Source organism: Ranitomeya variabilis, chromosome 4, assembly GCF_051348905.1.
Source record: "Ranitomeya variabilis isolate aRanVar5 chromosome 4, aRanVar5.hap1, whole genome shotgun sequence".
Classification (NCBI taxonomy): Eukaryota; Metazoa; Chordata; class Amphibia; order Anura; family Dendrobatidae; genus Ranitomeya; species Ranitomeya variabilis.
In genome coordinates this window covers 217593742-217612072 of record NC_135235.1, presented here as the reverse complement: position 1 = coordinate 217612072, position 18331 = coordinate 217593742, and the positions used below count along the sequence as shown (strand labels likewise).

Sequence of the window (18331 nt, the reverse complement as noted above, 5' to 3'; positions counted from 1 at the left end):
GTGCACACTCGTTCCAATGTGTCAGCACGGACCATTTCCGAAATTTTTGGCAATACACCTCTGCCTTGTCCTGGCCCTGAGACATAGCCAGCAAGGCTTTCTCTGCCTGAATCTCAAGATTGGGTTCCTCATAAAGTAAACCAAGCGCCAGAAAAAACGCATCAATATCAGCCAATGCCGGATCTCCTGGCGCCAACGAAAAAGCCCAATCCTGAGGGTCACCCCGTAAGAATGAAATAACAATTTTTACTTGTTGAGCAGAGTCTCCAGACGAACAAGGTTTCAGGGACAAAAATAATTTACAATTATTCCTGAAATTCCTAAACTTAAATCGGTCTCCTGAAAACAGTTCAGGAATCGGAATCTTGGGTTCAGACCTAGGATTTCTGGTAACATAATCTTGTATACCCTGCACACGAGCGGCAAGCTGGTCCACACTTGTAATCAAGGTCTGGACATTCATGTCTGCAGCAAGCTTAAGCCACTCTGAGGTAAAGGGGAAAAGAAAAAAAATGAGAGAGGGAAAAAAAAAACTCAAAATTTTCTTTCTTATAATCCCACTTCTGCAATGCATTAAACATTTAATACTGGCCTGGCATACTGTTATGACCCCAGTGGACAGGGTCTCAGAGGAACGTGTAAGTCTGCAAGATACAAAAATCCAGCTCATAGGGCTGTGGTAACTGGGTTGACCAAATAGCTACTCCTAACGCCAACACTAGAAGTAGCCGGGGATCATGCCTACGGTGATCGCTAGATGACTCGCGCCAGCCGGAGAATCTAACTACCCCTAGGAGAAGAAAACAAAGACCTCTCTTGCCTCCAGAGAAAGGGACCCCAAAGCAAGATACAAGCCCCCCACAAATAATAACGGTGAGGTAAGAGGAAATGACAAACACAGAAATGAACCAGGTTCAGCAAAGAGAGGCCAGCTTACTAATAGCAGAATAAAGCAAGATAACTTATCTGGTCAACAAAAACCCTATAAAAATCCACGCTGGAGATTCAAGAACCCCCGAACCGTCTAACGGTCCGGGGGGAGAACACCAGCCCCCTAGAGCTTCCAGCAAAGGTCAGGATACAGATAGGAACAAGCTGGACAAAAATACCAAACAAAACAAAAGCAAAAAGCAAAGAAGCAGACTTAGCTTGAAAAACAGGAACCAGGATCAGAGGACAAGAGCACAACAGATTAGCTCTGATTTCAACGATGCCAGGCCTTGAACTGAAGGTCCAGGGAGCTTATATAGCAACGCCCCTGAACTAACGGCCCAGGTGAGGATATAGGAAAAGACAGACGCTCCAGAGTCAAATCACTAATGACCACTAGAGGGAGCAAAAAGCAAAATCACAACAGTATACCATCTGGCTGCCATTCCATCACCCCAGCGGACACCCCAGCAGCGTCGGTCACCCTGACCGAACACCACAGGTGGCGTCATAAACACTTGACAAACTATCACCTTTAATTGGGCGCCCCTCAGCAGGGCCACGGACCGGGTCGGGCCACCGTGACATCCCCAGAACCGAGACCGGGGGACCCGGTGCCGAGTACCTCATTGCCCTGCGCCTGGGGGCGATCCAATCACATGATCATAAGTATTCAGACTCTTTTCTCTGACACTCATATTTAAGTCACATGCTGTCCATTTCCTTGTGATCCTCCTTGCAATGGTTTTACTCCTTCATTTGAGGCCAGCTGTGTGTAATTAAACTGATAGGGCTTTGATTTGGAAAGGCACACACCTGTCTATATAAGACCTGACAGCTCACAGTGCATGTCAGACCAAATGAGAATCATGAGGTTAAAGGAACTGGCCGAGGAGCTCAGAGACAGAATTGTGGCAAGGCACAGATCTGGCCAAGGTTACAACAGAATTTCTGCAATACTCTAGGACCACCAGAAGTCTTCCTAGACCTGGCCATCCAGCCAAACTGAGCAATCGTGGGAGAAGAGTCTTGGTGAGAGAGGTAAAGAAGATATTTTGTCTTGGAACCTGTCATCCGGCCAGCTTGAATGCTCGCTGAGAAAATTTGGTACCATTATTAGAATCTATATTAGTGGTGTCATTTAATGTAATTTGATAATAATTTGTTGTTAATGTATGTATACTTTTTGTATGAAATTATATATTTTTTCACATTGTGGTTGTTCTCACACATATTGGTTGTGATTTTAATCAGTGTTTGTCACATGACCTTTTGACTGATTTTCATTGGTTTTGGTGCAGTTAAATACTTGCCATTTCATCTATGGTATAGCTTTGACAAAGAACACCTAGTGTGTTTGAAATGCGTAGCTGCTATACGCTGCTATTTGGTCACTCTGAGCCCTCGCGGGCAGGGTCTTCTCTCCTCGTGTACTTGTGTGTGCCTTGTTTTACTCATGTTTATTGTACTTGTCTATATTTACCCCGTTCACATGTAAAGCGCCATGGAATAAATTGCGCTATAAAAATGTATAATAATAAAATAATAATGTGACGACAGGCACAGTCTGCCGCGAATTCTGGAATCATCATTGTCCATATACTACGGGGACATGCATATTCTAGTTAGTTCATATATTGCGTTAGAATCGGGCCACAATCTAGTAATAAATAATAATCTTTATTTTTATATAGCGCTAACATATTCCGCAGCGCTTTACAATTTTGCGCACATTATCATCGCTGTCCCTGATGGGGCTCACAATCTAAATTCCCTATCAGTATGTCGTTGGAGTGTGGGAGGAAACCGGAGTACCCGGAGGAAACTCACGCAAACACGGAGAGAACATACAAACTCTTTGCAGATGTTGTCCTGAGTGGGATTAGAACCCAGGACTCCAGCGCTGCAAGGCTGCAGTGCTAACCACTGCGCCACCGTGCTGCCCACTAAGTTTGGTTCTGTTCTCACATCTATGAATCATCCAAAAGTGATTCAGTTCAATTCATAGTCCAAAAATGGAAGGAGTTTAGCACAACTGCAAAACCTACCAAAACGTGGCCGTCCACCTAAACTGACATCCCAAGCAAAGAGAGCACTAACTAAGAGAAGCAGCCAAGAAGCCCATGGTCACTCTGGGGGAGCTGCATAGATCTGTAGCTCAGGTGGGAGAATCTGTCCCATCCACAGGACAACTATTAGTTATATACTCCACAAATCTGGCCTTTATAGAAGAGTGGCAAAAAGAAAGCTATTTTTTTATAGCAGTTTTCAGAAAGTTATGTAGGGGACACAGCGAATATGTAGAAGGAGGTGCCCTGGTCAACTAAGACCAAAGTTTAACTTTTTTTTACCTAAATGCAAAATGTTATATGTGGTGGAAAACTAATACTGCACATCAACCTGAAGACACCATCCACACCATCACACATGGTGGTGGCAGCATAATGCTGTGGGGAGGCTTTTCTTCAGCAGTGACAGGGAAGCTGGTCAAAGTTGATGGGCAGATGGATGGAGCTAAAGATAGGAAAATCCTATAGGAAAACCTTGAGACTGGGGCATAGGTTCACCTTCCAGCAGGACAATGACCCTAAACTTCGTGCTAGAGCTACAATGGATGGTTTAGATCAAAGCATATTCATAAGTGTGTAAATGGCCCTCTCACAGTCCTGATCTAATCTGTAGCAAGAGTTGGAAATTGCTGTTCACAGACGCCAAAATCCAATCTCACTAAACTAGAGCTAGTATGCAAAGAAGAAGGGGCAAAAATGTCACCTCTAGATGTGCAAAGCTGGTTGAGACAGACCCCAAAAGATCTGCAGCAGTAATTGCAGCAAAATGTGATCCTACAAAGTATTGACTCAGGGGGGTGAAAACACATGGACGTCTCAATTTTCAGATTTATATTTGTAAAATATTTAGAGAATCATTCCTTTACACTTGACAAATACTTGCTACTTTGTGTTGGTATATCAGATAAAATCCCCAAAAAATAAATTTAAGTTTGTGGTAGTAACGTGAAAAATGTGGAAAAGTTCATGGAGTATGAATACTTTTTCAAGGTATTGCATGTTATAATAATTCACAAATATTAGCAGAGATGTAAAGAAAACAACTTTATTTTAGTGTAACAGAATGTTTTTGTTTTAATCATGTACTGATATCTTCATCAGTCATTGGTTCTCGATCCCACAGTAGATCAAGCAGAACACGGAATTTACGAGGAGAAAGGATCCCAGTGATACACTCGCCTAACAATATTAAGATCTGAGATAAACTTTTTTTTAAACTAAGTGAGTCCAAAAATCTGTGCTACAAAATGTACCCTTAAAGGGTTTGGACAACCTCATGTTCTTCTTAGTGTACAGCCACAAATAATGAAGCTTCGGTTCCGAGATGGAATTTACAACATATTTACGGCATGTGCTCACTTTTTTTAAGCTCAAAGGAACCCAACGATTTTTTTCAAGGAGAAAACACTTTAGGAAACTTGTGTTGTTGTAATTTTTTTTTGGCTGTAGTTTTTTTTTCAGTCCAATCGAATAATGTGATTTTGTTTATGTAAAATCTATGGAAATTTAGCTCTGCTTTCGAAAATAGGAATGTTGATTCTTCTAATGATATAACTCAACAATTAATTAGCACTGAATTTGGGCAATACAAATATAATACTTTTCCAAGGTAGATATTGATTTTAAATAATGTATTGCTTAGAAAAAACCGGTTTTCTTTAATACATTTCCTACTGCACCAGGTAAAATCCCGGTTATTAAGTCTCCGAGAAAAGATGATGATTGTTTCTTGGTGTCTTCTTTCAACCTCCTAATGTCATCCTCCATCATTTCAGCTTTCCTTTTAAATCCTTCTTCCAGCATTGCCTTTTGATCCTGCAAAGAACACATTGGATTAATTCCTTCTGAGCATTAATTGCTAAAAACCCTCTGCCCTGTCCTGGGTATCATGCACACCCCAGCCAGCATCATCCAAAGGCAGGTTTTGGCATTGTCCAGAAGATTTGCAACTCTTTCATGAGTCTGGAGGCCAGAAGATTTGCAAAAACCTTCAGGCATCTAGAGGCCAGAAGATTTGCAACTCTTTCATGAGTCTGGAGGCCATAAGATTTACCAATTTTTTCAGGCATCTGGAGGCCATAAGATTTGCCAACTCCTTCAGGAGTTAGGAGGCCTGAAGATTTGCCAACTATTTCAGGATCCTGGAGGCCACAAGATTTGCTAACTCCTTCAGGAGTCTGGAGGCCAGAAGATTTCCCACCTCCTTCTCCTTCTCCTAGTCCAGTGATGGGCAACCTTTTGAGCTCGGTGTGTCAAAATTCGCCAAAAAACCGAGCATAACTTGGGTGGTGTGTCACCTTGATAAAAAAACAATTTTGCGACATGTATAGTTTAAATAACAAATATGTATAATTAGAATTAACTTACCTGCTTAGTGACTTCTTTGTTCATCTGTCAGTTGGTTTCTTTTGTTGGTCTTGCTATTATTTAACTTGTGTGGGGTGCCGTGAACTAAGATAAGTGAGGGGGAGGGGGAATTCTTCCAGTGATGGCGAACCTGTGGCACTCCAGCTGTTGCAAAACTACAATTCCCATCATGTCTTTACAGCCAAAGCCTTTGCTTTGAATGGCCAGCCATGATGGGAATTGTAGTTTTGCAACAGCTGGACTGCCACAGGTTCGCCATCACTGATGCCTCCCTCTCACTTATCTCAGTAATGGCCAATGACACCCCACAGTTCACTGGATGATGGTTGCTGTAGTAGTCACAGGGCCTGAGTCCAGACAGCTATCACAGGGCCTGAGTCCAGACAGCAATCACAGGGCCTGAGTCCAGACAGCTATCACAGGGCCTGAGTCCAGACAGCTATCACAGGGCCTGAGTCCAGACAGCAATCACAGGGCCTGAGTCCAGACAGCTATCACAGGGCCTGAGTCCAGACAGCTATCACAGGGCCTGAGTCCAGACAGCAATCACAGGGCCTGAGTCCAGACAGCAATCACAGGGCCTGAGTCCAGACAGCAATCACAGGGCCTGAGTCCAGACAGCAATCACAGGGCCTGAGTCCAGACAGCAATCACAGGGCCTGAGTCCAGACAGCAATCACAGGGCCTGAGTCCAGACAGCAATCACAGGGCCTGAGTCCAGACAGCAATCACAGGGCCTGAGTCCAGACAGCAATCACAGGGCCTGAGTCCAGACAGCAATCACAGGGCCTGAGTCCAGACAGCAATCACAGGGCCTGAGTCCAGACAGCAATCACAGGGCCTGAGTCAGGGCCGGACTGGGACTAAAATTCAGCCCTGGCATTTGAAGTTACACAGGCCCACTTGTCACATGGTGACTGTATAATATCTTTGTACACTTGTAGGCAGGGCCGGTTTTAGGCAAAGTGGGGCCCTAGGCAAAGTTTAAAATGCGTCCCCAAATGCTAACATATTGCACATCACACAGAAGCCTTTCTGTTGTATTTACGTGCGCTGAGTTCAGGCCGCTAAACGAGTTTGATCGACAATACTGAAGTTGTTCAACGCTTGTTTCCCGGCCTCTTTCCACCAGTTGAGGAATAATGATGGGACAGAACGATCACTAATAGATCACTAACAGATCACCATACAGTATCATGTTTTCAGCAGCACATCTACAGTTTACACTGGCAATGTGCTGCTGACAACAAGGCTTTTTGTTCCAGCAAAAACAATCCGAATATGCAGCATTTTACTTGTTTAGTAAAATACACCCCATAGTCCTCCATATATTATAATGTGCTCCATAGTCCTCCATATAGTATAATACACTCCCTATAGTCCTCCATATATTAAAATACACTGCTCAGTCCTCCACATAGTATAATACACTCCTCATAGTCCTACATATAGCATAATACAATCCTCATAGTCCTCCATATAGCATAATACAATCCTCATAGTGCTCCATATAGTATAATGCACCGCCACAGTCATCCATGTAGTACAATTCACTTCCCATAGTATAATGCACCCCATAGTTCTTCATATAGTATAACGTATTCCCCATAGTCCTCGATACAGTATAATGCAGCCCACATATAGTATAATGCAGCCACCCCAGAGTATAATGCAGCCACCCCAGAGTATAATGCAGCCACCCCAGAGTATGTAACCCCCATAGAATATGATACAGCCCACCTCCCCATAATATATAATGTAGCCCCCCATAGAATATAATGCAGCCCCCCATAGTATATAACGCAGCCTCCCCCATAGAATATAATATACCCCCACAATAGTATATAACACAGCCACATAGTACATAACATGGCCTCCCCCATAGAATATAATATACTCCCCATAGTATATAGCAAAGCCCGCATATTATATAGCACAAACCGCATAGTATACAGCACAGCCTGCATACTATAGCACAGCTCGCGTAGTAGATAACACAGCCCACACAGCAGTATTCAGCACAGACCACACAGTAGTATACAGCACAGACCACACAGTAGTATACAGCACAGCCCACGTAGAAGTATACAGCACAGTCCACACAGTAGTATACAGCACAGCCCACAGAGTAATATATACAGCACAGCCCACAGAGTAATATATACAGCACAGCCCACAAAGTAATATATACAGCCCACAGTAGTATACAGCACAGAGCACAGCCCACAGAGAACTATATACAGCCCACAGCAGTATACAGCACAGAGCACAGCCCACAGAGAACTATATACAGCCCACAGCAGTATACAGCACAGAGCACAGCCCACAGAGAACTATATACAGCCCACAGCAGTATACAGCACAGAGCACAGCCCACAGAGAACTATATACAGCCCACAGCAGTATACAGCACAGAGCACAGCCCACAGAGAACTATATATAGCACAGAGCACACAGTAGTATACAGCACAGAGCACAGCCCACAGAGAGCTATATACAGCCCACAGCAGTATACAGCACAGAGCACAGCCCACAGAGAACTATATACAGCCCACAGTAGTATACAGCACAGAGCACAGCCCACAGAGAACTATATACAGCCCACAGCAGTATACAGCACAGAGCACAGCCCACAGAGAACTATATACAGCCCACAGCAGTATACAGCACAGAGCACAGCCCACAGAGAACTATATACAGCCCACAGCAGTATACAGCACAGAGCACAGCCCACAGAGAACTATATATAGCACAGAGCACACAGTAGTATACAGCACAGAGCACAGCCCACAGAGAGCTATATACAGCCCACAGCAGTATACAGCACAGAGCACAGCCCACAGAGAACTATATACAGCCCACAGTAGTATACAGCACAGAGCACAGCCCACAGAGAACTATATACAGCCCACAGCAGTATACAGCACAGAGCACAGCCCACAGAGAACTATATACAGCCCACAGCAGTATACAGCACAGAGCACAGCCCACAGAGAACTATATACAGCCCACAGCAGTATACAGCACAGAGCACAGCCCACAGAGAACTATATACAGCCCACAGCAGTATACAGCACAGAGCACAGCCCACAGAGAACTATATACAGCCCACAGTAGTATACAGCACAGAGCACAGCCCACAGAGAACAATATACAGCCCACAGCAGTATACAGCACAGAGCACAGCCCACAGAGAACTATATACAGCCCACAGCAGTATACAGCACAGAGCACAGCCCACAGAGAACTATATACAGCCCACAGCAGTATACAGCACAGAGCACAGCCCACAGAGAACTATATATAGCACAGAGCACACAGTAGTATACAGCACAGAGCACAGCCCACAGAGAGCTATATACAGCCCACAGCAGTATACAGCACAGAGCACAGCCCACAGAGAACTATATACAGCCCACAGAGAACTATATACAGCCCACAGCAGTATACAGCACAGAGCACAGCCCACAGAGAACTATATACAGCCCACAGCAGTATACAGCACAGAGCACAGCCCACAGAGAACTATATACAGCCCACAGCAGTATACAGCACAGAGCACAGCCCATAGAGAAGTATATATAGCACAGAGCACACAGTAGTATACAGCACAGAGCACAGCCCACAGAGAACTATATACAGCCCACAGCAGTATACAGCACAGAGCACAGCCCACAGAGAACTATATATAGCACAGAGCACACAGTAGTATACAGCACAGAGCACAGCCCACAGAGAGCTATATACAGCCCACAGCAGTATACAGCACAGAGCACAGCCCACAGAGAACTATATACAGCCCACAGCAGTATACAGCACAGAGCACAGCCCACAGAGAACTATATACAGCCCACAGCAGTATACAGCACAGAGCACAGCCCACAGAGAACTATATACAGCCCACAGCAGTATACAGCACAGAGCACAGCCCACAGAGAACTATATACAGCCCACAGCAGTATACAGCACAGAGCACAGCCCACAGAGAACTATATATAGCACAGAGCACACAGTAGTATACAGCACAGAGCACAGCCCACAGAGAGCTATATACAGCCCACAGCAGTATACAGCACAGAGCACAGCCCACAGAGAACTATATACAGCCCACAGTAGTATACAGCACAGAGCACAGCCCACAGAGAGCTATATACAGCCCACAGTAGTATACAGCACAGAGCACAGCCCACAGAGAGCTATATACAGCCCACAGCAGTATACAGCACAGAGCACAGCCCACAGAGAACTATATACAGCCCACAGCAGTATACAGCACAGAGCACAGCCCACAGAGAACTATATATAGCACAGAGCACACAGTAGTATACAGCACAGAGCACAGCCCACAGAGAACTATATACAGCCCACAGCAGTATACAGCACAGAGCACAGCCCACAGAGAACTATATATAGCACAGAGCACACAGTAGTATACAGCACAGAGCACAGCCCACAGAGAGCTATATACAGCCCACAGCAGTATACAGCACAGAGCACAGCCCACAGAGAACTATATACAGCCCACAGCAGTATACAGCACAGAGCACAGCCCACAGAGAACTATATACAGCCCACAGCAGTATACAGCACAGAGCACAGCCCACAGAGAACTATATACAGCCCACAGCAGTATACAGCACAGAGCACAGCCCACAGAGAACTATATACAGCCCACAGCAGTATACAGCACAGAGCACAGCCCACAGAGAACTATATACAGCCCACAGCAGTATACAGCACAGAGCACAGCCCACAGAGAACTATATATAGCACAGAGCACACAGTAGTATACAGCACAGAGCACAGCCCACAGAGAGCTATATACAGCCCACAGCAGTATACAGCACAGAGCACAGCCCACAGAGAACTATATACAGCCCACAGTAGTATACAGCACAGAGCACAGCCCACAGAGAGCTATATACAGCCCACAGTAGTATACAGCACAGAGCACAGCCCACAGAGAGCTATATACAGCCCACAGCAGTATACAGCACAGAGCACAGCCCACAGAGAACTATATACAGCCCACAGCAGTATACAGCACAGAGCACAGCCCACAGAGAACTATATACAGCCCACATCTCTTCTCTTCCTCCCCTCACCTCCTCCGAGAATGGCGCCACAGTCCAGAAAAAAAAAAAAACTCTCCTCACCTCTCCTCGTGCCCAGCGTTGCTTCCTGGTTCCTGCTCCTGTCTCAGCAGCTGCAGTCTGCCCGGGACACAGCAGGTGCGCGATGATATGACATCATCGCGCACCTGCAGTGTCAGAGGCAGAGCGGGGAATGATGGGAGAGGAGCGTCTGTAGACGCTCTCTCCTCCATCATTGCATTCAACTGTACCGGCGTCTATACGCCGGTATAGTTGAATGCGACGGCGGGGGCGGCGGATTGAGCGGCCCACCACTGGCACCGGCCCTTCTGGCATTTGCCAGAAGTGCCCTATGGCCAGTCCGGCCCTGGCCTGAGTCCAGACAGCAATCACAGGGCCTGAGTCCAGACAGCAATCACAGGGCCTGAGTCCAGACAGCAATCACAGGGCCTGAGTCCAGACAGCAATCACAGGGCCTGAGTCCAGACAGCTATCACAGGGCCTGAGTCCAGACAGCTATCACAGGGCCTGAGTCCAGACAGCTATCACAGGGCCTGAGTCCAGACAGCAATCACAGGGCCTGAGTCCAGACAGCAATCACAGGGCCTGAGTCCAGACAGCTATCACAGGGCCTGAGTCCAGACAGCTATCACAGGGCCTGAGTCCAGACAGCTATCACAGGGCCTGAGTCCAGACAGCTATCACAGGGCCTGAGTCCAGACAGCTATCACAGGGCCTGAGTCCAGATAGAAATCACAGGGCCTGAGTCCAGACAGCAATCACAGGGCCTGAGTCCAGACAGCAATCACAGGGCCTGAGTCCAGACAGCAATCACAGGGCCTGAGTCCAGACAGCTATCACAGGGCCTGAGTCCAGACAGCAATCACAGGGCCTGAGTCCAGACAGCTATCACAGGGCCTGAGTCCAGAGAGCAATCACAGGGCCTGAGTCCAGACAGCAATCACAGGGCCTGAGTCCAGACAGCAATCACAGGGCCTGAGTCCAGACAGCAATCACAGGGCCTGAGTCCAGACAGCAATCACAGGGCCTGAGTCCAGACAGCTATCACAGGGCCTGAGTCCAGACAGCTATCACAGGGCCTGAGTCCAGACAGCTATCACAGGGCCTGAGTCCAGACAGCAATCACAGGGCCTGAGTCCAGACAGCAATCACAGGGCCTGAGTCCAGACAGCTATCACAGGGCCTGAGTCCAGACAGCTATCACAGGGCCTGAGTCCAGACAGCTATCACAGGGCCTGAGTCCAGACAGCTATCACAGGGCCTGAGTCCAGACAGCAATCACAGGGCCTGAGTCCAGACAGCAATCACAGGGCCTGAGTCCAGACAGCAATCTCCTCAGGCCTCAGAAGTGCAGCCTGGGACTTCTGGTCGGTGCAGCCTGGGACTTCTGGTCGGCGCAGCAGGGAGCAGCGCAATGTCGCCCAAACAACACAGATCCGACGCAGAGGCCTGGGACTTCCGGGAGCTGCGCCTGGCCTACCGGAAGTCCCAGGCCTAGACGCTCTGCACCGGAGCTCTGTTGTTTGGACCCACAGACCTCCTGCATGGCATCCGATCCGATAAAAAATCGGATCGGATGCCATTGTTTAGTATTCCGATACCGCAAGTATCGGGTATCGGCCGATATTTGCTGTATCGGAATTCCGATACCGAGATCCGATACTTTTGTGGTATCGGGTATCGGTATCGAAACAACATTAATGTGTGTAAAATAAAGAATTAAAATAAAAAATATTGCTATACTCACCTGTCCGACGCAGCCTGGACATCCGCGAGGGAACCGGCAGCGTTGTTTGCTTAAAAATCGCGGTTTTCCTTCCTTACTTGAAGTCCCGGCTTGTGATTGGTTGCGTGCCGCCCATGTGACCGAGACGCGACCAATCACAGCAAGCCGTGACGTAATTTTAGGTCCTTCAGGATTTTAAAATTACGTTCCGGCGTTGTGATTGGTTGCGTGCGGTCACATGGGCGACGCAACCAATCACAACGCCGGAACGTAATTTTAAAATCCTGAAGGACCTAAAATTACGTCACGGCTTGCTGTGATTGGTCGCGTCTCGGTCACATGGGCGGCACGCAACCAATCACAAGCCGGGACTTCAAGGAAGGAAGGAAAACCGCGATTTTTAAGCAAACAACGCTGCCGGTTCCCTCGCGGACGTCCAGGCTGCGTCGGACAGGTGAGTATAGCAATATTTTTTATTTTAATTCTTCATTTTACATATTAATATGGTTCCCAGGGCCTGAAGGAGAGTTTCCTCTCCTTCAGACCCTGGGAAAGAAGCAATTTCTATGGGGCCGCGGCCGGCGGCCGGCGTGTCACTGAAAATGACTACGCGTGTCAGCACTGACACGCGTGTCATAGGTTCGCCATCACTGTCCTAGTCTGATGGCCAGAAGATTTGGCAACTCGTCCAGGAGTCTGTGATGTCTCTCCGTTTTCCAGGAGACAGAAGGACATTCCAGGAAAGTTGTCAGGGATGGGAGCTTTTTTGAAAACTAAATTGTGATTAATTACCTTTAGTTTCTCTTGTATCATCCATTGGTTTTCTTTCCTCATATTCTCCTGTTCTTCTTTCATTTTCTTTTCCAGCATTTCCACATGCATCTTATAAGTTTCCTTGTCATTCTCCTGTTTCTTCTGCAGCTCCATGTTGTTTTTTTCCAGGATCTCCTTCTCTCGTGCTGCATCTTCTGCATGCTTTCTCTGCTCTGTTGAAATAAATAGATTTATCTATATAATTCACTGATAATCTAATAATTATATTTTATTACTAATAATACCCTCATGGTGGTCCAGCGCTGAGTCTCTGCTGCTGCCCTGGTCTTATTAATTAGCTGCAATGCTTACACCACTTCCTCATCATTGCAGCCAATCAGTGAGCTTAGCGGCTCTGAGTGCTCATGGGCAGTGCTGCTGAGATCAGTGATTGCCTGCAGTGCTGTTTACATTGCAGTTAATAAATGACAATGGAGCAGCAGCGGAGGATTAGCATAGGAACCAGGAAGGGTGAGTAAAGCAAGTTTGTTTCTTTATGCAACAAATTTAATATATCAGATAACGATTTCTTAAAGGGGACAGCCCTTTAACCATCAACCTGCCTGGGTCATTTAGCCTGGCTCAGATTTGATGCCACCAGGGAATTCAGGTTGCTAAGGTTCACTGCTACCATGGCCTGTTTCTCAAAGTTCAGCCTCATGCCAGCCTCCTGATAAAGAGCGGCGGAACGCGCGTTGAGGCGGCAGGCTGGGGTCCAGGTCTTCCACCACATGTAAGCTATATGATTGCACATGCACCTTATGTTTAATTTATGTAGTTTTGTACCCTTCTATATCTTTGCATTATTGCACTAAGGTTCCCGTGCATTAGCACCTTATTTTTTCTATGGGACAACTCGTGCTATAGTTTTTCAACATATCACCTTCAATATGATATTAAGTGACTGCTTGTAGCCTTAATGCACAGAGATTCCGATGCACATGCACTTTATATGTTTTTATTGGGACAAGCCGATTTAGAATTTCTATTAATAGCTGTGGTCTAAGGGGTATCGTTTCTCCTTATGAAGAGTGACATACCATCTCTGGCTTGTCAAGGTAAGGAGGCTTATTTGCCGTACAATGCTCCTCTGGGAAATTAAATATGCAAATTGCCTCTTCTGAGAAAAAGAGGACTTAACTCTATAGCGCCACCTGTTGGAAGTAGCGATCCTACAAGTCACAATCAACCCTCTAACGAGTCGTGCAATATGACTTAGGATAAAAGCCAAATCAGTATCTCAATTCGCAGACACGGTGCATATTTAATTTCCCAGAGGAGCATTACTCTGGACCTCATCTCTTTTGTACTCAGAGGTTTTTTTCTGTATTACTCATGCCAAACTTTGCCATGCTACTGCTGAGTCAAATCGGTTATACTGCTACTAGTCTAGCTCTCCATTGGACTCTGCGACAAACTAAGCTCTGTTATTGCTAAGTCATATCTGCTTTACTGCTACCAGCTCTACATTGGACTCTGTGACAAACTAAGCTCTGCTATGGCTGATTCAACACTTTTATTCTGCTACCAGCTCTGCATTGCACTCTGTGACAAACCCAGCTCTGCTTTCACATAGTCAACCCTATTACTTCTGCTCTGGATTTTCTGACAAACTATGCGCATCTATATCAATGTCAGTCCATTTTGCTGCTCCTATCACCATTCTACCACTGTTGCCCCATCTGGATCCCCCTGCTGCACTAACGTCATCTGTCCGTGCTTCAATACAACGGCACATCCGGACTAGGGTATTTGAGAATTCACTTAAACAGGTGAAGGATGGCATATAATGGAGCCCAGTAGATTAGAAAGTCCAGGACTTTCAGGTAATCTAAAATCCTACCAGCTAACTTTTTTTCTTTTTCCTTCAGATTCTTGTCAGCCTGCAAGATGGTGGATTCAGTATGTTCCATTTCTTTAAGAAACTCCTGCAAGACCTCCAGATACTGTGAAGAAATTCAATAGTAATACTATTATACAATAGGAATACAATACAAAAGTAATACTTAATATTATCGATGATTATTACTAAGGATGAACAAAGGAAACAAGTAAATTTCGCACTGCTACACATGTATACACTAGTGCATTTGTGAAATTAAAAACCCCAATTGCTTACCAAGCATGAAGTTTTAACAGCACAATGGTCAGGAGCAGCTCTACGTACCTTCATCCCTTTGCCTGTAGCCTTCAGATAATTAACCTCCAATGTTTTCTTCTCTTCAGTGAATAATTTATATCCGCCGGCCACCGAGAACTTGCCGTCATTTATTGCCTTTTTCATTCCAGCACTTAACTCCTCTAGTAAGGCTTTGCACTTCCTCACAGATGCCTCTTCATTTTGACTTATATATTCTGCCTTTTTCCTTTCCAATTCTTCCTACAAAAGAAAAATAGGAAAGAAAAAGTCCAATCAATAAATGCACAATCCATAAATGGTAAAAGAATCGTTCTTCGTGGCCTCGAAAGCAGAGCTGGAGACAGACAAGGTAAGAGCACCGAAGATCAAAATGCATCTGTAAATGTAATAATAGGAAATTGGGCAGAAGAGGTAGAAAAGAGTGCCCCAGTAAACCCAGAGCTTACTAAATTACAGAGCTAGAGCTTGGAGTAAAACCAAATTGTCCTTCCATGAGGACAGGGGCACCTGGCATACCGAGTGACTGAAAGTAAATGAAGATCAAAGACTGTCAGTACTTCTGGTCATTTTTCTCCCTGGTTATATCATTTTAAAAACTATCCAGGTATCTATTGTATGTAATGTAATAATAATGTAGTACAACATTTTGCAGTGATAATAAATATATAGCTGGTTGCATCACACACTCCCTCATCCCAGAAAAATCAACTGTTTGTAGGAGGTCTCAAAACCTAATCTGATGTCGATCAAGCTTTTTTTATATAACTTTACTTACAACGAGCTTTGCCTGGTATTCTTGATTTTCATCCTTGAAGGAAAGATTCATAAAGACGTTCAGTGCTTCTGACTGACAAGCCTTGTCCAGGTTTAAGAACTCATCACAGGTCTCAGTTGGAAATTTGCTTGTATTTTGACTCATCATCTCGTCATACTTAGATGAAGCTTCTACTATGGCTCGAGAGTTCTCAAGTTTGGTCAGGGCAAGAACCGCATTTTCCAAAGAAGGAATTGAACCACTACGAATTGCCTCTACGTAGGCAACTGCAAGGTCTCCAAGACCTAATGATATAGAAGAGTGAGAATGAGACTATTACGAGTTGGACGATCACACAGAGAAATGAGAAAAGCCATCCCATACAGTGAGGACCCACCTCTCCCGGTAATCTTGTACCCCCCTGATATGGATTTAACTTGACTGTTTCTGTAAATGTAGTCACAGAATTTCTTTGTCTGTTCTACAAAGGAAGCATCTAGCTGAGTTTCTTCAATATTATCCAGGTTCTGGAGATCTGTCTTAGATGCTGGCCGATCAAACACAAAACATTTGTGTGAATGGAAGTAATGGAGGAGACACTCCCGGGGAAGGTTGTAGTTTTGTACTGCAGGACTCAAGCCTAAAAAAAAATTAAAAGATTTGATTTATATCCGCACATTAATATATAAACCATCAGGTTTGGGGGTGACGCTCTAGAAGTGGATATATGTAGCAGTCACACCCCTAATGGAGATGAATAAGGACGTCACCCTCTGAAGATTTGCAACTGTTGACTTAAAGCTAAAAAGTATTATATAAGTACAAATTCTATATAATGTGATATTACTGCTATGTAATCGGCAATGTACTGTAATAATTTTAGTAGGCAGTTGTTAGCGTTTCCCCTGGCTCTATAGGATTCACACTGGGAAGAATGAACAATAAGCCAGACCCTGCAGCAGTGAAGGGTCATAGAAGAAGAATTAGATTTTTCTACAAAGTTCATTGGATTTTTGTAATCGTTAGTGAAGAAGAAATGAACTGAAGAGAGCAAGGCTGCAAAGAGTGTGTGTGTGATGGAAGGAAGAACAGAGATAGCAAGTATGTAATTGAATCTGCTATGTGGCTGTAGATCTAGTATATGAATGGCAACTTTTGAGGACCAAAATAGGGAGACTAGAGACAAGAGAAAGGAGCCAACTCCATTGGTATGGAGCTGGACATCCAACCTACTGTCTCCTTCCCCATAATCCTGTAGAATGTAAGCCCGCAAGGGCAGGGTCCTCGCCCCTCTGTATCAGTCTGTCATTGTAAGTTTGTCTACTGTAAGTGATATTTGTAACCTGTATGTAACCCCTTCTCATGTACAGCACCATGGAATCAATGGTGCTATATAAATAAATAATAATAATAAGGTAGTCGTGGGTTAGAGGGGACCCTAAGACAGCAAGCAATTTGGACAGAGTCTACATGTAAGCCGTGCACTGGAAATGCAGGAGGAAATTTCTAGAGCTGGAGGGTCAAAGCCAGCTAAGCTTTACAGGACAAACAATATTGAGTAAATTTGGAAAGCTTCTTGGCTCTGAACTCACATCTCCCAGGAGTACCCTACTGATTCAGAGTCTTTACACCAAGCAATATCATAATGTATGAATCTGATATAGAAAAAAAAGATACTTAATCCAAAGTGTATTGCCTCATAGGAGCTCAGGCCATATGCTTTGTCAGCACATATTGGCTGGTTCCATTAGGAATCAGCAAAATTGGGATTATACGGAGTGATTCACTTGCTACTTTACCTGGAAAAATTGCTGTAACTTCTAAAAGATATGGTCTATCATACTGAAATTTGGACTGTAAATTTCTTGGTTCATAAGAAATTGATGTTTTAAAACAGGTGTTGAAAATGTCCACCGTTCTCATCCAAGCACGTCTGCACGCACCATTCCATATTGTTTAATGTATTCAGCAGGACGTCTGGGGTCATAGCCTGGATTTCTCTTGGAGTGCCTGAATGTTCGTGGCTTGTTACTGTAAACCTAACCTTTCAAATGGCCCCAAAAGAAAAAAATATAGCCATGTTAAATCAGACAATCTTGGTAGCCACAGTACCATGGAGATTACGATGTCATCAAAGAAAGCTTCAATACACGGTTTGGACGGCGGTTTTCGTCCTCCAAACTTCTTTAGCAACTCCCTTTGGTGCCTCTTTAAGGACTTTTAAGAGTTTTCCGATAAGTTTTCACAATAAGAACACACTTTGTATCTGTACATCATCAACAATTCTAGAAGGAATTTGGCAGAAGTGAAGTCCAGCTCCACACATAAAGCAAGTCTATCTCGTAGTGGAGATGACTGGTGGGACGAGAAGTTAGAGAGACCACTCGGCTCGAGGACTTTTCTAGTCACTGTTGCTGA

The 18331-nt window shown here is 45.0% G+C and overlaps 1 protein-coding gene across 1 annotated transcript in view; it reads right to left on the bottom strand.

The window, feature by feature from the left end:
• Positions 1-4028: 4028 nt before the first annotated feature.
• LOC143770381 (guanylate-binding protein 6-like) overlaps positions 4029-18331 on the bottom strand; it is a 34312-nt gene continuing 20009 nt past the window's right edge. The window contains exons 6-11 of the mRNA XM_077259982.1: positions 16311-16553; positions 15935-16218; positions 15187-15399; positions 14863-14965; positions 12999-13192; positions 4029-4814 (exon numbers count right to left, since the gene is read on the bottom strand). Coding sequence (XP_077116097.1) covers positions 4638-4814; positions 12999-13192; positions 14863-14965; positions 15187-15399; positions 15935-16218; positions 16311-16553 — 1214 coding nt within the window. The 3' untranslated portion in view covers positions 4029-4637. The remainder of the gene's footprint in view (positions 4815-12998; positions 13193-14862; positions 14966-15186; positions 15400-15934; positions 16219-16310; positions 16554-18331) is intronic.